Raw genomic sequence first — 22,536 nt, 5'->3', positions numbered from 1 at the left:
GAAGAAATTGTGGTCGATTTTGCCACTTATCTTTCATGATACTTCTCAACCACAGATTTTCTTTTTGGGGTTGTGGGGCAAAATTTCCAATTTTTTCTTCCCCGTCAGAAGCAACAAACCCATCTGGCTAAGCTCCCTTCATTCCTCAAAGACATAAGGTAACAAAAGGTGAAACATCCCTGCACCTGCGGGTCCCAAGGAAAAGTTGTTGGAAACTTTTCTGAATCTGTCACCCATCGTGGCCACTACATAGAGAGACTCAGGCTGCAAATATTTCAGGGAGAAATGTTGAGTCTAAATCCATTCATGGTGTTGAGGCCGATCAGTTACCAGGTGGAAAGAAGACTGGACAGAGAGCCAGGGCCATGTGTTCTAATCCACCCACTGCCATTAAGTACGTAGGTAATCTTCACCAAGGGCTTTCCTCTCTGCTGGCTACAGGGCTCTCATTTATAAAATGAAGGGATCACAGTAGACTGCCCCTAAAGACCTCTCCGGTTGTAGGACATTTTGCATTTCCCCCGGCCTCTCATCATTTGATAACCTGTCTGGCAATGTCCTAGCAAGTACCTGTTTCTTGGTCACGGTGCCATCCACAGGGTCCACGTATTCAAAGCTGTCTGTCTTCGCCACACTGTACACGTGGCTCCCCACAGCAAACTGCTGGCCGATGAAGGACTTATCTGTGAGCAAGGCCTCCAGGTCCCTCATGATGTAATAGGTCGTCTTGGGCTCTAATCCCTCATAGTCAAACCTGGTGAGGGGGACAGGACACAGGCTAAAGACAAATCTAATCGGAAAAACAGCAGCCAGGCAGGCCTCTCGGGTTGTCTAATCACTGGTTTTGTTTCCGTGGAAGAACAGCACAGAAAAGCGCCCACACCTGGTCAACCTCTTCCCCTGGTCCCTCACTCATTCCCACAGCAGCAGCAGCATCCTGTAAACATTAAATCATGGCCATCCTTTCCTTTGAATCCCTCCAAAAGTGCCCATCATCTTGAGATTAAAATTTAAAACACTCACCACAGTCTATAAAGTCCTGTGGGATACAACATGCCCACCTCCTTGACTTGGCTGTGTCTCACTCTGGCCCTTGTTCACTATGCTCCAGCCATACAGGCCTCCTCTCCAGTCCTCAAAGATGCTCCACCCTCTGGGCCTTTGCTCTTGCTGTTTCCTCTCCCTGGTACAGTCTTCTCCAGGCTATTCCAATTGCTGATGCATTTCCTTCCTTCAGTTTTCAGATTTACTGTCGCCCCTAGAAACACTTTCTCTGACAAGACCTCTAAGGCACCTCCCCTCTGTCTCTCCCCGTCGCTCATCATCCTTTACATCTTCTTTTGGTAGTTATCCCAATCTGTATTTGCTTTGTTTATATATTAATTTACTTATTTCTTGTCTTTGCTCATGAGAACTGTAAGCCCCAGGAGGGCAGAGATCTACTCTGTTTCGTTCTCTCTGTTGCTTCTGATAAGTAGTGGTTTTTGTAAGCAATGGAATGAATATGGGAGGAGGTGAAGGCAGAAAGGGAGGAGAGAGAGGAATCAAGGCAGGGAAGAGAGATGGGGAAGGGAACTCAATGTACCATAAAATTCTCTTGGAAACTTGGGAGAAATATTATAATTGTTTCTTTAAAAAAAAAAAGGTCCTCCTAGCCAAGAACATCACATATAACAATGGGGCTGGGAGGCGATTAGAGGGGGGGAAAAGACTAAAAATAACACCTATCTCATTTGTTGTTGCTGGGTTTAAATAGGATAATACATACCAAGTAGTTGGCACAATGCCAGACACTGGTGCTTAAAGCTCTTACTTTTATTCTTAGTCACTATCATAAAGAAACTATAGAGTCTTTCCCAGTGTCAGATGGGTTTGGCCAAGTCCTAATGGCATACTCAGGGAGGTCTGTTTAAGAAGGAAATACTAGGAGGGGCAGCTGTGCTCAAGTGGTGGGATCTCAAATTTGGGCTCTCTTTAACACAGGGAACGGAGAAAGCAATGGCACCCCACTCCAGTACTCTTGCCTGGAAAATCCCATGGGCGGAAGTAACACAGGGAAGGTGAGTTCTCAGAGTGAACTAAAGAAGGAAGATCTGAATAGTTGACAGTTTTTCTCTACCCAAGATCTTTTGAGACTTCAGTAAACATCAGGTTATTCACCAACATGGACTGATACCGTGTCTAACAATGGGTCCCCTGCACCTACATCCCTTTCTTCTTCTGTTCTCTCTCTCCTACAGAAGGTGTGTCCTCCCAGCCTGAGAAAAAAAAAAAAAAAAACAGGGAACTCTCTCAGAACATTCTTTCTCAGCTTGTGTTCTAAGCCTAGATTCTCTTTATCAGTAGTTTGTTGGGAAGGTAAAGACCCAACCAAGCAGAAAAGGGCATGAGGATGAGATAAGAGGCTCTAGTAAGAGACAGAGAGGCTCTGAAAGAGTCTTAGCAGTTGAGAAAATACACGAATGTGACAGGTCACGTTCAGCCATGGCTGAGACCATCAGACCAGCTGCCCCAACACTCATCTTCATACACGAGCAAGTTCTATCACAACTTCCCCTCACTCCCCCAAACAAGCCCCTCTGACTATCACCACTACCAACACACGTTCAAGGAAAGAAATTTTAAAATGGAGAATTCTTTCTGGGGTCCACTCATACAGGGAAAATCATCTAGGTTCTCAGATACAACTTCAGGCTCAGTATCAGTTAAACCAAATTTGATTGTCTCCTGCCCACTAAGAAAACAGGCTATAGATAGTTCTCCTTCACAAGCATTGCAACCTACCTTTCCCGGGGGCTGGAGGAAATGTTTGCTTTCATTTTACCTCCTCCCTCCTCCCTTTTTCTTTATCTCTGTGATCTCTTTGGACAGAAAACTGAATCATAATTGAATGCCCTACAAGAATTTATATCTCCACTGTATTATATTCTCTAATATGGTATTTGTTATGAAAAAAGTAATTATCATGTAAGCTCTTGGCCACAAAAAAATGAACTGTATTATAAATACACTTATCATAACACCATGTCTTCAAAATGCTGGCAGAAAGCTAGATAATCATTCCACAAATTATGAGGAACACATCCCCGACTCAAAGTGCTTTCACTAAGCCAGAGGTTGGCAATCAAAATATATTTTATCAGGTTGGATTTTATGGCACAGCTTCAGACAATAAAAGGATTTTCTGTGCCAACTGGCCCCTCTGGTATGCCAAAAGAGCCCACAAGAATCAGGATTTGGGGCGGCTGTTAGAAATACTAGTGAATAAAAAAGTTCCTACCTGCCTTTACAGTTTTTATTTTATAACACAATGAATAATTCGAGATGATTTGCAGGCTGTCACATTCTTAGCCTTCTTAATTAGATAGGAACCAAGAATGTGAGGCTGTCTCCATTTCCCAGAGCACTGCAGCCTCTTGGATTTTAATGAGTAATATCGCAAGCCTCCTTATTCTCTGATGTTTATCTAAGTAAATGACCTCGTAAGAGAAGAAACAATCACCTTATAAGGGAAGTCTAAAGCTTTCTTTCTGTCCCTTAAGCTCTTGAAATGCAACCAAACCTCGAAGTAGTTAACTATTCAAAAGCAAAGCAAATGAGGTACAGTGTCTGTTGTTAATACACTGAGAGCTGCTGAGACTACCCAAAGATTATCTGCCCTAATTCCACAGCCTCACAGTTAACATCTTTTAAGACCACTGCTCCTCCTAAACCATGGTTTGGCACTATTTATACACGAATAGCATCTCTAGGTACACACATCTAGCTGCCAGCCACAAGCCAAAGACTGTCCCCCTTGCTTGCAGGGGACAGGAAGGTAGTTGAGACTTCCAGCCCACTAACAGTCACTTTGTGGACCATTAGTGGGGAGGTAAGACCAAGAATGGTAGGGAGAGGATTACAAAAATCACTCTGACCTGTGGCAGCTTCTGTCTCTTCCCCCATTTCCTTGATAAGTATGGGTGGAAAACCAACAAGAAAAACCCCTGGTCTGACTGTACAACTTTTAATGGCTGCCAGAGGACCTTTTGAGGTTCTACAGTTCAAATTTCATCTCAGGATGGCTGCCCACTATATAGGCACTGATGAAAAGATTACAGACAGGAGTCACCAGAGGTAGAGAAAGTTGTATTCTCTAATTTGGTACTACCTTGATACCACCCGCAACCTCTCAGGGGTTATCTCGCTCTAGCCTCTGTATTCCTCAGATCTTCCTGAAAGATGCTTCCTTCATAAGATTCTAGCCACCCACCCCCGCGCTCCTTTTTTTTTTTTTTAACTTTTCTAAAAGGAATTTCCTAAGGTCCATATGGAGACCCTTAGCCTTCTCACCTGCAATAGTAGTGGCGGCCAAATTTGGCCCAGTGATCTCGGACAATTTCCTCCACACTCTGCTTCCGGGCAGCAATAATGGAGAGCCAGACCAAGACAGCCCAGAGGCCATCTTTCTCCCGGAGGTGATCAGAGCCTATGGGAGAAAGAAATATTATTCTGAAGATTTGCTCATGGGGGAAAAATTAAAGCTAAATGAACTATTAAGACAGTTAGAACTTGAGTGGTATATTGAAATGATAGCATATATATTGATATTTATCTATTGTGTTAAATATATACCCCATAATATACCTGTATTTCCAAACATATGCAAGTGAAATTCAAATAAAATAAATAATATAAAAAATGAAAACCCTGGAAATTGTTGAAAGGATCAGAGAGCCAATCTGATGTCACATTTGACTAACGGTATTGTTCATTCAGCAAATATTTGGTGATCCTTACACTACACCAACATTGGGGGAGGTGATAGGGATCCAGCAGTGAAAAAGATAGCTCTTTATTCATAAAGTTGGAGTTCAAGTAGGCAGGGACAAGCAACAGAAAAGTAGACAAAAGAACAAGATGAATCAAACAAGCACAAGGATGGTGACAAAAATTAAACTGGGTGATGCTGCCACAGAGCATGACATCAGCAAAGGCTGCTTTATTAGAGCAGCACGACTTTCCTAGAGCAGGCTGAATGGCATCCTATGTTCCCCCTGCCAAAGACAGGCCACTGCTCCCCATGGCCCACCACGAACCTGTGAAGGTAAGCTTGTTTGGGTAAACAGTCCTGCCGATATAATTAAGGATGCTGAGATGAGATCAGCCTGGATTATCCAGGTAGGCCCTAAATGCAATGACAAGTGTTCTTAGAAGAAAAGACAGGGGAGAAATAAAAAATAGTAGTTTCTGTGAAGACTGAGGCAGAGAGTGGAATGGAGTTCAGTTCAGTCGCTCAGTCACGCCCAGCTCTTTGCGACTCCATGGACTGCAGCACGCCAGGCCTCCCTGTCCATCATCAACTCCCGGAGTTTACTCAAACTCATGTCCATTGAGTCAGTGATGCCATCCAGCCATCTCACTCTCTGTTGTCCCCTTCTCCTCCTGCCTTCAATCTTTCCCAGCATCAGGGTGTTTTCCAAGCAATCAGTTCTTCGCACCAGGTGCTGAGTTTCAGCTTTAGCATCAGTCCTTCCAATGAATATTCAGGACTGATTTCCTTTAGGATGGACTGGTTGGATCTCCTTGCAGTCCAAGGGACTCTCAAGAGTCTTCTCCAACACCACAGTTCAGAAGCACCAATTCTTCGGCACTCAGCTTTCTTTATAGTCCAACTCTCACATCCATACATGACTACTGGAAAAACCATAGCCTTGACTAGACGGACCTTTGTTGGCAAAAATGTCTCTGCTTTTGAATATGCTGTCTAGGTTGGTCATAGCTTTTCTTCTAAGGAGCAAGCGTCTTTTAATTTCATGGCTGCAGTCACCATCTGCAGTGATTTTGGAGTCCCCCAAAATAAAATCTCTCACTGTTTCCACTGTTTCTCCATCTATTTGCCATAAAGTGATGGGATCAGACGTCATGATCTTAGAAAGTTTAAGTTTTACCACCTTTTTCATTGAGAGTGGAGTTATGCTGCTATAAACCAAGGAATGGATGGAGCCACTAGAAACTGAAAGAGGCAAGAAAAGATTTTCCCCTCAAGCCTTCAGAGGAAGCATGGCTCTACCAAAACCTTGATTTGAGACTCTTGGCCTCCAGAATGATAAGAAAATAAATTCCTGTTGTTCTAAGCCACCCCGTTTTGGGTAAATTTTTGTGGCAGCCTTAGGAAACAAATACAGGGAGTCAGGGTTAGCCCCACAGGGGTGACGACATCTGATCTGATACCTGAGAAGAGTCAGCCCTGCAGAGATCTCAGGACAAAGTCTTCCAGGCTGAGGGACAGCAGTACAAAGTCCTGAGGCAGGAAGGAACTGGGAAGCTTATTCCTACAGCTATTTACAAACAGAGGTAGCTTGTATTGAGACATTCACACAATGAAGCATGCAGGCTAAACACGTAGCTTCTTGTGCAAAAAGAACCCAGAGAAATGTGCTGCAGGCTCATTTAAGTACCTGTCTATTGGCCAATTGTAACCTTTTCTGGAAGTGAATAAAGTCCTAAACACAAAGGAATGTGTTGTAGTGTAAGAAAGATGGTTCAACGGGAAAGGCTTGAGGAGGGTTTTGGAATCAGGGTTTAAAGTCAAACTTTGCTACTTCTCAGGTGTGTGAGAAGTTACCGAAAAATTGTTAACCTGAGTCTAGGGTTCTCATTTGTAAAATGGGGACACCATGGCCCATCTTGAGGGGTTGTCTTATGAATTTAATCAAGTTCAGAGGGAAGGCTCTGGAGTCAAATTGTTTGAAGTTCAAATTCTGGCTCAGCCACTGACCTTTGCTGGCCTCATCTCTAACACAGGGAAAGAACAGCCCTTACCCCATGGGTTACTATCAAGAGGCAGTGACTAGATTATGCGTAGGTATTAAGGTGAATGACTGGGTTACCACAAGTGGTGGTGGTGGTGGTGGTTGTTCTTATTGGCAATTCACATAAAGCACCAACATGGTGCTGATTCAATACACACTTTGAGACAGAGTGTTCTCAGTTATTCACATACTTTTTATCCTCTGACTTTAGCAAACAGCATTGTCTTAAGAAAGAACTATAGACCAAGGTTCATAACACTATATAGGAGGTGGTAACCAAAACCATCCCCAAGAAAAAGAAGTGCAAGAAAGCAAAGTGGTTGTCTGAGGAGACCTTACAAATAGCCGAGAAAAGAAGAAAAGTGAAAGGTAAAGGAGAAAGGGAAAGATATTCCCAATTGAATGCAGAGTTCCAGAGAATAGCAAGGTAAGATAAGAAAGCCTTTTTAAGTGAACAATGCAAAGAAAGAGAAGGAAACAATAGAATGGGAAAGACAAACAGTTCTCTTTAAGAAAACTGGAGATACCAAGGGAACATTTTATGCAACAACAGGCACAATAAAGGACAAAAACAGCAAGGGCCTAAGAGAAGTGAAAGATATTAACAAGAGGTGGCAAGAACACACAGAAGAACTGTACAAAAAAGCTTTTAATGACCTAGATAACCATGATGGTGTGGTCACTCACCTAGAGCCAGACATTCTGGAGTGTGAAGTCAAGTGGGCCTTAGGAAGCATCACTACAAACAAAGCTAGTGGAAGTAATGGAATTTCCAGGTGAGCTATTTCAAATCCCAAAGGATAATGCTGTTAAAGCACTACACCCATTATGCCAGCAAATTTGGAAAACTCAGCAGTGGCCACAGGACTGGAAAAGGTCAGTTTTCACTTCAGTCCCAAAGAAAGACAATGCCAAAGAATGTTCAAATTACTGCACAAACGCACTCATTTCACATGCTAGCAAGATTATATTCAAAATCCTTTGAGCTAGGCTTCAGTAGCATGTGGATCAAGAATTTCCATGTGTACAAGATGAATTTAGAAAAGGCAGAAGTACCAGAGATCAAACTGTCAACATATACTGGATGATAGAAAAAGCAAGGGAATTAAAAAAAAAAATCTACTTTTGCTTCACTGACTACTCTAAAGCCTTTGACTGTGTGGATCACAACAAACTGTAGAGAAAATTCTTAAAGAGATGGGAATACCAGAGCACATTATCTGCCTCCTGAGAAACCTGTACGTAGGATAAGATGCAACAGTCAGAACTGGACATGGAACAACAAACAAGCTCAAAACTGGGAAAGGAGTATGGCAAGGCTGTATATTGTCACCCTGCTTATTTAACTTCTGTGCAGACTATGTCATGTGAAATGCTGTATGGATGACTCACAGGCTGGAATCAAGATTACCAGGAGAAATAACAACTTCAGATACGCTGCTGATACCATTCTAATGGCAGAAAGTGAAGAAGAAGTAAAGATCCTCTTGATGAAGGTGAAAGAGGAGAGTGAAAAAGCTGGCTTGAAATTCAACATTCAAGAAACAAAGGTCACGGCATCCAGTCTCATCACTTCACGGCAAATAGATGGGGAAAAAGTGAAAACAGTGGCAGATTTCATATTTTTGGGCTTCAAAATCACTACGGACAGTGACTACAGCCATGAAATAAAAAGATGCTTGCTCCTTGGAAGAAAAGCTATGGCAAACCTATCACTTTGCCCACAAAGGTCAATATAGTTAAAGCTATGATTTTTCCCATAGTCACATATGGATGTGTGAGAGCTGGACCATAAAGAAGGCTGCGAGCTGGATTATAAGGAAGACTGAGTGCTGAAGAACTGATGTTTCCAAACTGTGGTACTAGAGAAAACTCTCAGGAGTCCCTTGGACATCAAGGAGATTAAACTAGTCAATCATAAAGGAAATCAACCCTGAATATTCATGGAAGGATTGATGCTAAAGCTGAAGCTCCAATACTTTGGCCACCTGATACAAAGGACCAGCACATTGGAAAAGACCCTGATGCTGGGAAAGATTGTGGGCAAGAGGAAAAAGGGGCAATAGAGGATGAGATGGTTGAATGGCATCACTGACTCAATGGACATGAATTTGAGCGAACTCAAGAAGACAGTGAAGGACAAGAAGCCTGGAGTGCTGCAGTTCATGGGGTTGCAAAGAGTGGGACACAAGTTAGCAACTGAACAACAACAACAAGAAAGGGGACGAGGACCATGGGGTGGATCATTTCTTCCTTCAACAGAGTAATGAGAATGGGTACTTGGGGTTCAGAGTTATGAAACATAACTCAGAGAGGAAGACCCAATGACATCGAGCTGTTTATGCTTTGAAAATAGGCTGAAATAATACCTTAGTTAAGCTAGACATCTTTGAGAACTTCTCACCAAAGCTATGAACCATTTATACCTCTTGTTACATTTGCAATGTTACATGTTTTTCCTCAAACAGGAAAATATACAACCTTGAGAGGTCAATGCAAATACTTAAAAGGAGAAATGATCAAGTCTTTGGCTCCTCCGTACACTGATCAATGGTCTGCTAGTGACACTTTTAGACGTCTGGTTGTCATTGCCTCTAGCCTGAGAAGACTTTGGACTTTTAATCATCACAGCATGGAGTGACTCTAGCTCTATCCAAGTAACTGTGCACAGTGCTACATAAATGGAAGAAATTTTAGAAGATGCTGGGTTAGCTCCATGGCCTAGTGCCAAAAAAACAAGTCTAGGAAGCCCTGCCCAGTGGGATAACTTCAAAATCCTTTGTCCTTTTATAGCTGAAAAAAGTCACTTTCATTTACTGGGTAGAGAGAAATACCTTTTTGTTCTAAAACATGGGCTTTGCATATTCTGAATCTCCAGCTGGATTACATTACGTGGAGATAGACCCATGAGATGCTGTTGAGTTTGACATCTGATAGGATGTCATAATTTAGGGTAGAGAGACACAGAGTTATTTTAGTATGATCAAAAATATAAAAAACATACAAACTCACCTCAACTGTTAGCAGCCAACCACATAATAAATTGTGAATTGGCCTGGATATCCTCACTTACAAGTTAAACACTGCCAAGAGTCACAAGGGGCCAATGATCAAGTAAAATCAACCATGTTCCTTATAATTTTTGGAGGTGGGGATAGAAACACTGATGATTTGCAACTACATGCACATGCTTCCACTGAACTCTCATAGTGTACTTTAGAGGGGGTTTTGGGGAAACAGCTCTCCTTTTAATAACTTCAAGGCAAGTGAACTATAATGCCATAACAGCGACAGATAAATTAAACAGTCAAACAAAGGCATCAAATGATTTCCTAAGACCCCGCTATAAAGAGTGAAAAATGGAGGGAAGATATGCTTATACTATACATATGACAGGACCACTAAACTTTGTATTAAAAATGTTTTTATAAGTCAATCCAAAAAAGAGGGACCCAAATAGAAAATTGTGTGGATAGGCACACATGAGCAACTGTCAAGAGAGAAAAATGTTAATAGTCAAAAACATTTGAACAAATGTTCAATCTCACCTCAGTCAAAGAAAAGTCCACAAAATGGAATCACATTTGGGACTCTCAAATTAGCAAAGGGGGCAGCAAACACTTAGTACTAGCAAAGTACCAGTGTAAATATGCACAGTTTGGTAGAATAATTTGGCAGTAATGATCATGGCATCTAGTCCCATCACTTCATGGCAAATAAATGGGATAAAAATGGAAACAGTGGCAGATTTTATTTTGGGGGGCTCCAAAATCAATGTGAACAGTGACTGCAGCCATGAAATTACAAGAAGAAAAGCAATGACTAACCTATATAGTGTATTCAAAAGCAGAGATATCACTTTCTGACAAAAGTCCATATAGTCAAAGCTATGGTTTTTCCTGTAGTCATGTACAGATGAGATAGTTCAACCATAAAGAAGGCTGAGTGCCAAAGAACTGATGCTTTTGAATTGTGGTGCTAGAGAAGACTCTTGAGAGCTCCTTGGACAGCAAGGAGATTAAACTAGTCAATCCTAAAGGAAATCAACCCTGAATATTCATTGGAAGGTTTGATGTTAAAGCTGAAGCTCCAATACTTTGGCCACCCGAAGAGCTGACTCACTGGAAAAGACTGATGCTGGGAAAGATTGAGGGCAGGAGGAGAAGGAAGCGACAGAAGATTACAGGATTGAATGCATCACTGACACAATGGACATGAGTTTGAGCAAACTCCAGGAGATAATGAAGGACAGGGAAGCGTGGCATGTTGCAGTCCATTGGTTCACAAAGAGCTGGGCATGACTTAGCGAATGAATAACAATAATGATCAATAGCCTTAAAACAGTGCCCAGCTTTGGACCCAGCTATTCTATTTCTTGACCTTTAGTCAAAAGGAAATTCATCAAAGCAGCTAAAAGAAGAGGGAAAGTTGAATAAATAATAACAAACAAAAAATATTTTTTAAAAGAAGAGGAAAAGTTGAAAAATGAATGCAAATTTTTTTAGTCTTTTTGAGTTTTTTACAACATTGCTTCTGTTTTATATTTTTCTTTTTTGGCCACAAGGCATACGGGATCTTGACTCTCCAACCAGGGATGGAACCCACACTCCCTGTATTGCAAACTGAAATCTTAACCAGGGAAGTCCTAATAATAATTGTTAAAGAATAGGAAATTATGGAAAATCTATATTAAAACTTATTGTGCATATCAAATATTGAATAAGAATCTTTGGGAACACATGTAATGGGTATAATGATGTTCATCCAAGTTTAATAAATGTTTAAAAAATCAGCTTATTAACAACCTCAGATATGCAGATGATACCACTCTAATGGCAGACAGTGGAGAGGAACTAAAGAGCCTTTTGATGAAGGTGAAAGAGGAGAGTGAAAAAGCTGGCTTAAAACTCATCATTCAAAAAACTAAGATCATGGCATCTAGTCCCATCACTTCATGGCAAATAAATGGCTGTAGGACTTGACAGAAAACAAGGACAGGGAAGGCGGTGCACTGCTGAGCTGTTAACACTGGCCTTGGGGGAAGCTGAGCTTAGGGGATGGGTTTTGTTCACCTCACAGGGAGACCCCACCTTCAAAACCAAAGTTTCAGATTCATCCCCAAAGGCCCCTGGGCGTTTCTACTATTGCTGACCAGGCATGAAGAGGGATTCATCCAGGCTGTTTCACCCTCTTTGTTCCCAGGCAAAATCTCTATACTCTACAAACAGCTGTTTGGGAAAAAAAGCAAATAAAATAGTTCTTTCACTTCCTCATTTCATATATTCACATCTGTTCCATCTTTAGGACATGAGATTCCAGAAAAAATTCTTTGACACTAACATTTATATAAGTGTACTACTGCCAGTAAATTTTTTTAACAGATTTTATTTTTTTAGAGCAGTTTCAGCTTCATAGCAAAATTGAATCAAAAGTACTAGTTCTCATAATAGTCCCTGTCTCCACAAACACAGCCTCCCCATCATCAACATCCTGCACCAGAATGGGACACTTGTTACAAATGATGAGCTTACGCTGGTGACACATTATCACCTAGAGTCCACAGTTCACATTAGGGTTCATTCTTGCTGTTGTACCTTCTATGGGCTTTAACAAATGTACCCATCATTACAGTATCACACAGTACAGTTTCACTGTCTTAAAAATCCTCCGGGTTCTGATTATTCATCCTTCCCGCCCTTGTAGCCCTGGGCAACCAGTAAGCCTTTTATTATCTTTACAGTTTCGTCTTTTCCAGATTATCGTATAATTGGACTCACACAATATATGGCCTTTTTAGTTTGGCTTCTCTTCACTGAGTAATATGCATTTAAGTTTCCTTGATGTCTTCTCATGTCTTAATAACTCATTTCTCCTTATCAGTCGTGTCCAGCCCTTTGTGACCCCATGGACTGCAATCCGCCAGGCTCTTCCGGCTATGGAATTCTCCAGGCAAGAATACTGGAGTGGGTAGCCATTCCCTTCTCCAGGGGATCTTCCCAACCCAGGGATCCAACCCAGGTCTCCTGCATTACAGGCAGATTCTTTACCATCTGAGCCACCAGGGAAGCCCTAGAATTAAATAACACAGCACAAATTTTGAAGTTTGCTTCTCTGGATACCTGGCTTGTAGTGCAGCCAGAGTTTGTCACCTGGTTCGGGACACTGCAAGAAGCTTTAACCCATATTTCCAAAGCCTGTAAGTACCACTCAACTGCCCTATCCAAGCTAACACAGCCTGAAGCCTGCTCAGACTCACTCTGACCAGCACAGAGAACCAACCATCTTCACCAAGATACCAGCTCAGCTCTCTGGCCACAACTCTGGGAAGAACTGACTCCAAAGACAGGTTTATTTTTTTCTCATCAGAAACATCCCTACTTCCCTATTCCCTCAAATTAGACTTGAGTTTTCTCAAGCTTTAAAACCATATTACTTTGAGCTAGGCAGTATATCAGTAAGTATACTGCCCTCACAAAATAAACGGGGAAAAAAAAGAAGAGTACTCAATCTCAAAGGAATTTTCCTCTAATCGAAATGCCAGCATGGGCAAATCAACTCAATAAAACACCACACACGTTACTAACAGATCAAGTCATCTCAGTTGAGACTCTGATCAGGAAAGTCTGACTTTGTCATTCAGGAAAATACAAATCATGGTGCACCTGTTGCCAACTCCAAGCTAGAAATAAGTTAGTGTTTCTCAACCCAGGCTGCCCATTGGAAACTCCTAAAGAACTTATTAAAAAATACCAATGCTCAGGCCCCACCCCAGAACAATAAAACCAGAATTTTTGGCAATAGGAGCCAGGCATTAGTATATTTTTTAAAATTCATTGAGTAATTCTTATGGGCAGCCAGAGTTGAGAACCATTGTTTTCAGAGGTTACTCAAAATAGTCCAATATTGGCAGCAGATTACTGAGGGACACTGAATTAGGCCTCTTCCTCTATTTGTTCAAATTTAGCACTAAAGGAAAGTACCCATTGGTCTCTAGTTCAATGGATGCCCCTGGCCTTAGTCAAGTAGGGGCCTCTCACTGGAGCCAGCTTTAATATCATGGTTTTCCTCCTTTTTGCCTGGAAATCTACTGAGGGCCTTGCCAAATTTGGGGTAATCAACCCATCCTGGTGTGCCTAGGACTTTCCCTGTTTTAGCAGGAAATGAGCAACATACCAGGAACCTTCTCCATCCCAAGCACACCAGAATGGTTGGACATCTGATAAGGAAGGTCACTTGCTTAAAGGGGTTCCTGATGGTTTTTAGAATATGTGCAGATACAGCACATACCTAAGCACACACATTTCCTAGAGCCAGAAATGACGGGAAATTTCTCTATATACTTGCTCTTGATGCAGAATGACACAGCGAGTTAAATTACATTTTTAGAAGAATAACAGCAAGGTACAAAGCACTTCACTCAGTACTTTACACATCTATTATCTGACTTTGACAATTTGATAGCTCCTTTTTACAGATAAGAGGTTGAGGTTAGGTCATTTGTATGAAGTCACATGGCCACTAAGTGAAGAAAAGCTTCACACCTGGACAGTTTGGCTCCAACGTCTGTGGACATAACCACCTCTGGAAACGCCCAGTAATGCTGGTGGTCCTCAGGAGCCACAGTGAGGCAGATAAAATGCCGCATGTGGTTGGACCTGAGGCAGCCCTTGTGAATATCTGCATGATGGATTTGATTTTTTCCTCCCTAGACATTCAGGATAAGATGCTACATTTCCCTTTACTTCTCTTTTCTTATAAATTTATTCTTTTCATCTACCAGTGAAGCTTTCATTAATGGACAGTGAAATTCTTCCCATCCTCATTTTATCCACTCAAGGATCTGTCTTTTAAAATACAGAAGTTATGAGGGAACACTGGGAGGCACCCCTTGCAGGGAATCTAAGATTCGAGAACGTGTTACTGAACTGTGACAGGTTATTTTTTTTTTTCCATGTCTCAAATTGTTTGTGTTCAGCTCTTCAAATCTGGCCAAAAATCAGGGCTCATGGAAAAACTTTCCCATGATTAAAAAGAAATTTTTTTTAAATTAATGCTCTAAAATATTTACCAACTGCAAAACAAAGCTGTCCTGCTCATAGGCGGGTTGGAGGCAGCTGTCAGCTCAGAAACGAAGGACAGCAGTAACTGATTGTGTAGCTCATGATGCCTGGGGGGCATACTGCCTCCCAATGAGATGTAACAATAAATTTGATGATGGTGATGGTGTTTGACACAATAATGCAGCAGGGTTTTTGGCTAATATCCTGACTGTTGCAACACACTGCAAACTCCATGAGGGAAGGGCCTGTATCTGAAATGACTCATCATTCTATCTTGGCCCTGGCTCATAGAAAGTGCACAGTAAACATTGTTGAATGAATAAATGAATGATTAGGTGAAACTCTAGTACGTAGTTTGATATAATTCATCAGATTCGTTCCTCACAAAAAGCTGGAAGCGACCTGAAAAAATACATGGGAAAAAATTTTATAGATCATCCCACTGAACAGATTCATCTTATAAATGAGGAAACTGAAGCCCAGAGAAGTTAAGTGATCTGTGTAGGGTAGTTCAATGACAGAGAGGAGGAGTCAAGGTCTAACTGGGTCACTTCCTAGTGCTGTGCTGTTTACATAACACCAGGTCTCCTGGCATGCATCTCATCCCATCCAAAAGAATTAACCAGACCAGGGAGAAGGACCCCTTGGCATGTCCTTAAAAGAGGCAGCAGAGTACAGTGGGGCCAATGAGACTGGCTTTGAATCCTGGCTCTGCCACATGAGATTCCTCCCTAATCCTCCATGACCTTGTCTATAAAATTGGAGTTATTATGGTTGCTAGTAGCAGCAGCAGCAGTTCATTTTAGAGTCAAAAAGTCTCAGTGAAATGTCATATAGGCGGCCCTAGGCATTATACTTATCACTCAGGAGGTGCTCAGTAAATAATAAGTGTTAGCACTGTTGCATTAACACAGGCCCTAAGGCAGCCGGGCCATCCATCCCAGAGGAGGAGAAAGTGTTAACATCGGGTCGGCCATCTGACACTTTTCCCTTACACAAGTACGCCAACATACAGGACAGGGGGCCCTTCTGACTCGTAAACATCCCAGCCCACTTCTCTGTTGCCAGTGCTGGTGGGAACAATACAATTCTCTAAGAATTGTTCCTCAATAGTCGGAGAAGGCAGTGGCACCCCACTCCGGTACTCTGGCCTGGAAAATTCTATGGATGGAGGAGCCTGGTGGGCTGCAGTCCATGGGGTTGCTAAGGGTCGGACACGACTAAGCAACTTCACTTTCACTTTTCACTTTCATACATTGGACAAGGAAATGGCAACCCACTCCAGTGTTCCTGCCTGGAGAATCCCAGGGACAGGGAAGCCTGGCGGGCTGCCATCTATGGGGCCGCACAGAGTCGGACACGACTGAAGCGACTTAGCAGCAGCAGCAGTCATTAGCTGAACCAGAAATCTCTCCAAGGGGTTTAATGCCTGCGCCATAGGGGTGAGGACCTGTCCCTCTTTAGTCATTGCAGTCCTTTAGTCATTTAGTCCCAGTGGAGCCACCTGGCAACTGGAAGACAGTGTGGGGGGGGGGCGAGGGGAGCCTCAAAGCACAACGTTAGGGATTGCATCTTAAATACCAAGGGATGGCCCCCTTGTTAAAAGTCCCCTGTGCTGTGCTGTGCTGTGCTTAGTCACTCAGTCATGTCTAACTCTTTGTGACCCCACGGACTGTAGGCTACCAGGCTCCTCGGTCCATGGGAATTGTCCATGCCCTCCTCCAGAGGATCTTCTCAACCCAGGGATCAAACCCAGGTCTCCTACACTGCAGGCAGATTCTTTACAGCTAAGCTATGAGAGAAGCCCAAAAGTCTCCTAGAAATTGTGAAAAGAAACCTTTATAGTCTGTTTGGAATTCTTCAATCTGTAAGGACTGAAGGATGGTTTCCCAGGATTCCCAGTCCCAAGCTGCACTGGTAAGCATGGACACAGCCTCAGATGGAGGCCCATTCTTTTCTGCTCCACACTATAGTTTCACACAACACCCGCTCTTGCCACTTTTCATCAGCTTGCAGGATGAATTAAAGGGTCAGAGGAACTGGAACTGTGGAGCCATCAGGAAAAGATTTTTTTCTGATGGAGACATTCTTACCACTCCAAGTGGGAGTTCTCGTTCCCAACACACAGGTTGAGAGTTTGTAGAGGTCCAAATGAGAGTTTCAGTTTTCAGAGTTTACAAGGAGTGTCTTGGGACATGTCAATCACACCATTTCTGTGCTCTAGCCCAGCCTAGATTGAATTGCACATGTACACACATCCTGTTTCAACTTGCCCAGGAAAGAAATTGCTCTCCTAGTGCTGATAGTGTTGTCATCACAGCGTCCTCAGGTCACATCTGCTATCCAAACACAAGAAAGAGCTGTGGTAGAACCTTGATAATCTGAAATTCACAGATACGTGGGTGTCGTTCTCTGGCCTAGAGGCTGGATAGATGTGAAAACTGCAAAATACAAGAACTAACGATTATCTAAATGGGGAAAGAACTAAAGATTTCCTTTATCATACCTTTAAAAAATCTGGTATTAAATAAAAATAAATCTATAAATTAGAGACAGTTCAACCTACTCAATATTGTTTAACAGCACTCCTATAAACCCAACCTTGAGTTAGGATGTACACAGTTCATGTGTGAAATATAAACAAAGGAAGAGGTATGGAACTTGAAAGTATTATAAACTCTTTACCTGTTAGCGGAAATAAAATGTCCATTCACAAGGCAACTGGAGAGTGAAGTCAGTAATATAAACCATAAGATAGTAGAGCAGAGAATGTCTATGATGTAAGAATTTAGTAAATACATAAGGTCACTAAAGCCAGAACCCAAGCACTATTGAACATGGCTATTTACAGGTAATCGTCAGTAGCCCTCAACCACTCAACCACAGGAAGGAAATAAGGTAATACAACTTGAATTACAAATACTTAATAGTACTTAAAATTTTAAAGCTTCATTAACACAGATGTGGGGATGAAGTGTTCCTAGAAATACTTTGCTAGCTATTAATTTGTGCTAATAATGATAGGATGGCTGAAAATGTTAAAACTTGATCTTGAAATTTTATGTAATTCTTATGTACACGTGCTGTCGCTTCAGTCGTGTCCGACTCTTTGTGATCCCATGGACTGTAGCCCGCCAGGCTCCTCTGTCCATGAGATTCTCCAGGCAAGAATACTGGAGTGGGTTGCCATGCCCTCCTCCAGGGGATCTTCCCGACCTGAGGATCAAACTCACGTCTCTTATGTTTCCTGCATTGACAGGCAGGTTCTTTACCACTAGTACCACCTGGGATAACATCTCATTCACCCCCTTCCAAATGGCCTATGTTTATGTGGTTTTGTTTTTATGAATCCTCTCAAATCTTTGGACACCCTAATGCCTAGATTTCCAGAAATACAACCACTCAAGAGTGATAAAAATACACTTAGTAATAATGCAAAGAAAATACCAAAGTGGAAATTTTTTGTTTCTATACATTTACTTCATCCATCTTCCCAATCTCCTTCCCTCCCTTCTTTCTTCTATCCTTCCATCTACCCCATAAATACTCCAAGCCTATCATATATAAAACAAAATAGAGCTGAGCTAGATAGACATGGCTTTTATTCTCAGGGCATTTATAGTCACATGGCAAGCAGAGAGATCCAGAAAAATCTCAAAAGAATGGAAAGATACTTGCAATTTCCTGTGTAATGAAGTACATACATACTGTGGGCCTCTTCCTTTTGTGCTACAGCCTATAAAAGGAGCCAACTTTATTAGCACCAGGCTGAACTCCAGAGTTCACAGCAGAAAGAGTCATGTTGGTGTCAGGAGACCTGGATTCAACACCAAATTTCCAGAAAGAGATGGTTGTATACAAAAGGCTTAGCAACACTCCGGTACATACTAAGTGCTCATTGTAAAAGACAACTATTATTATTGTGGAAAACTTATCAGAGAACACTTTCTTGGGCAAAGTAAACATTATTGCATTGCCTTATTTTGTTTGACTATTGACATTCAGTTCAGTTCATTTCAATCGCTCAGTCGTGTCCGACTCATTGCGACCCCATGAATCGCAGCACACCAGGCCTCCCTGTCCATCACCATCTCCCGGAGTTCACTCAGACTCATGTCCATTGAGTCCGTGATGCCATCCAGCCATCTCATCCTCGGTCGTCCCCTTTTCCTCCTGCCCCCAATCCCTCCCAGCATCAGAGTCTTTTCCAATGAGTCAACTCTTCGCATGAGGTGGCCAAAGTACTGGAGCTTCAGCTTCAGCATCATTCCTTCCAAAGAAATCCCAGGGTTGATCTCCTTCAGAATGGACTGGTTGGATCTCCTTGCAGTCCAAGGGACTCTCAAGAGTCTTCTCCAACACCACAGTTCAAAATCATCAATTCTTCGGTGCTCAGCCTTCTTCACAGTCCAACTCTCACATTCATACATGACCACTGGAAAAACCATAGCCTTGACTAGACGGACCTTTGGTGGCAAAGTAATGTCTCTGCTTTTGAATATACTATCTAGGTTGGTCATAACTTTCCTTCCAAGGAGTAAGCGTCTTTTAATTTCATGGCTTCAGTCACCATCTGCAGTGATTTTGGAGTCCAAAAAAATAAAGTCTGCCACTGTTTCCACTGTTTCCCCATCTATTTCCCATGAAGTGATGGGACCAGGTGCCATGATCTTCGTTTTATGAATGTTGAGCTTTAAGCCAACTTTTTCACTCTCCTCTTTCACTTTCATCAAGAGGCTTTTTAGCTCCTCTTCACTTTCTGCCATTAGGGTGGTGTCATCTGCATATCTGAGGTGATTGATATTTCTCCCAGTAATCTTGATTCCAGCTTGTGTTTCTTCCAGTTCAGCGTTTCTCATGATATACTCTGCATACAAGTTAAAGAAGCAGGGTGACAATATACAGCCTTGACATACTCCTTTTCCTATTTGGAACCAGTCTGTTGTTACGTGTCCAGTTCTAACTGTTGCTTCCTGACCTGCGTACAGATTTCTCAAGAGGCAGGTCAGGTGGTCTGGTATTCCCATCTCTTTCAGAATTTTCCACAGTTGATTGTGATCCACACAGTCAAAGGCTTTGGCATAGTCAATAAAGCAGAAATAAATGTTTTTCTGGAACTCTCTTGCTTTTTCCATGATCCAGCAGATGTTGGCAATTTGATCTCTGGTTCCTCTGCCTTTTCTAAAACCAGCTTGAACATCAGGGAATTCACAGTTCACGTATTGCTGAAGCCTGGCTTGAAGAATTTCGAGCATTACCTTACTAGCGTATGAGATGAGTGCAATTGTGCGGTAGTTTGAGCATTCTTTGGCATTGCCTTTCTTTGAGATTGGAATGAAAACTGACCTTTTCCAGTCCTGTGGCCACTGCTGAGTTTTCCAAATTTCCTGGCATATTGAGTACAGCACTTTCACAGCATCATCTTTTAGGATTTGAAATAGCTCAACTGGAATTCCATCACCTCCACTAGCTTTGTTCATAGTGATGCTTTCTAAGGCCCACTTGACTTCACATTCTAGCATGTCTGGCTCTAGACTAGTGATCACATCATCATGATTATCTGGGTCGTGAAGATCTTTTTTGTACAGTTCTTCTGTGTATTCTTGCCACCTCTTCTTAATATCTTTTGCTTCTGTTAGGTCCATACCATTTCTGTCCTTTATCGAGCCCATCTTTGCATGAAATGTTCCCTTGGTATCTCTAATTTTCTTGAAGAGATCTCTAGTCTTTCCCATTCTGTTGTTTTCCTCTATTTCTTTGCATTGATCGTTGAGGAAGGCTTTCTTATCTCTTCTTGCTATTCTTTGGAACTCTGCATTCAGATGCTTGTATCTTTCCTTTTCTCCTTTGCTTTTCACTTCTCTTCTTTTCGCAGCTATTTGTAAGGCTTCCCCAGACAGCCATTTTGCTTTTCTGCATTTGTTTTCCATGGGGATGGTCTTGATCCCTGTCTCCTGTACAATGTCATGAACCTCATTCCATAGTTCATCAGGCACTTAATCTATGAGATCTAGGCCCTTAAATCTATTTCTCACTTCCACTTATAATCATAAGGGATTTGATTTAGGTCATACCTGAATGGTCCAGTGGTTTTCCCTACTTTCTTCAATTTGAGTCTGAATTTGGTAAAAAGGAGTTCATGATCTGAGCCACAGTCAGCTCCCGGTCTTGTTTTTGTTGACTGTATAGAGCTTCTCCATCTTTGGCTGCAAAGAATATAATCAATCTGATTTCGGTGTTGACCATCTGGTGATGTCCATGTGTAGAGTCTTCTCTTGTGTTGTTGGAAGAGGGTGTTTGCTATGACCAGTGCATTTTCTTGGCAAAACTCTATTAGTCTTTGCCCTGCTTCATTCTGCATTCCAAGGCCAAATTTGCCTGTTACTCCAGGTGTTTCTTGACTTTCTACTTTTGCATTCCAGTCCCCTATAATGAAAAGGACATCTTTTCTGGGTGTTAGTTCTAAAAGGTCTTGTAGATCTTCATAAAACCATTCAACTTCAGTTCCTTCAGCGTTACTGGCTGGGGCATAGACTTGGATAACTGTGATATTGAATGGTTTGCCTTGGAGATGAACAGAGATCATTCTGTCATTTTTGAGATTGCATCCAAGTACTGCATTTCGGACTCTTTTGTTGACCATGATGGCTACTCCATTTCTTCTGAGGGATTCCTGCCCGCAGTAGTAGATATAATGGTCATCTGAGTTAAATTCACCCATTCCAGTCCATTTTAGTTCGCTGATTCCTAGAATGTCGACGTTCACCCTTGCCATCTGTTGTTTGACCACTTCCAATTTGCCTTGATTCATGGACCTGACATTCCAGGTTCCTATGCAATATTGCTCTTTACAGCATCAGATCTTGCTTCTATCACCAGTCACATCCACAACTGGGTATTGTTTTTGCTTTGGCTCCATCCTTTCATTCTTTCTGGAGTTATTTCTCCAGTGATCTCCAGTAGCATATTGGGCACCTAATGACCTGGGGAGTTCCTCTTTTCGTATCCTATCATTTTGCCTTTTCATACTGTTCATGGGGTTCTCAAGGCAAGAATACTGAAGTGGCTTGCCATTCCCTTCTCCAATGGACCACATTCTGTCAGACCTCTCCACCATGACCCGCCTGTCTTGGGTTGCCCCGCAGGCATGGCTTGGTTTCATTGAGTTAGACAAGGCTGTGGTCCTACTGTCCACTTAAGCACGGCCGAGAGGAGCTACCTCACGTCCGAGGTCAGGGGCAGCGGCCTAGAGTGCCAGGCTGTGACGGCGCAGGAACGGCCGGGAGGAGCTACCCTGCGTCTGACGTCAGTGGCGGCCGGGAGGAGACACCCCGTGTCTGAGGCCATTGGCGACCAGCAGAAGCCACCTCGCACCCGAGGCCAGGGACGGCAGCTGGGAGGAGCCACCCACGCCCGAGGCCAGGCCCGAGGAGTGGTGGCTGCCCAGTCACAGGAGGGCCTAGAGGAGCTATCCCACGTTGAAGGTCAGGAATGGCGGCGGTAAGGAGATACCCCTCATCCAAGGTAAGGAGCAGCAGCTGTGCCTGGCTGGAGTAGCCGTGAAGAGATACCCCACGCCCAAGGTAACAGAAACCCAAGTATGATGTGTTGTAAGAGGGCATCAGAGGGCAGACACACTGAAACCATACTATTGACATTAGCTTTCTAAAAATACATAACAA

At 42.5% G+C, this 22,536-nt stretch overlaps 1 protein-coding gene across 1 annotated transcript in view; it reads right to left on the bottom strand.

Moving 5' to 3' along the window:
* The window catches only part of PGM5 (phosphoglucomutase 5), a 205,433-nt gene that overhangs the window by 53,303 nt on the left and 129,594 nt on the right, over positions 1 to 22,536 (bottom strand). Inside the window, exons 8-9 of the mRNA XM_013965963.2 lie at positions 4,333 to 4,468; positions 571 to 754 (exon numbers count right to left, since the gene is read on the bottom strand). Of these exons, the coding sequence (XP_013821417.1) occupies positions 571 to 754; positions 4,333 to 4,468 (320 nt within the window). The remainder of the gene's footprint in view (positions 1 to 570; positions 755 to 4,332; positions 4,469 to 22,536) is intronic.

The sequence above is a fragment of the Capra hircus genome, chromosome 8 (genome assembly GCF_001704415.2).
Source record: "Capra hircus breed San Clemente chromosome 8, ASM170441v1, whole genome shotgun sequence".
Lineage (NCBI taxonomy): Eukaryota > Metazoa > Chordata > Mammalia > Artiodactyla > Bovidae > Capra > Capra hircus.
This window is presented reverse-complemented; position numbering and strand designations above follow the sequence as displayed.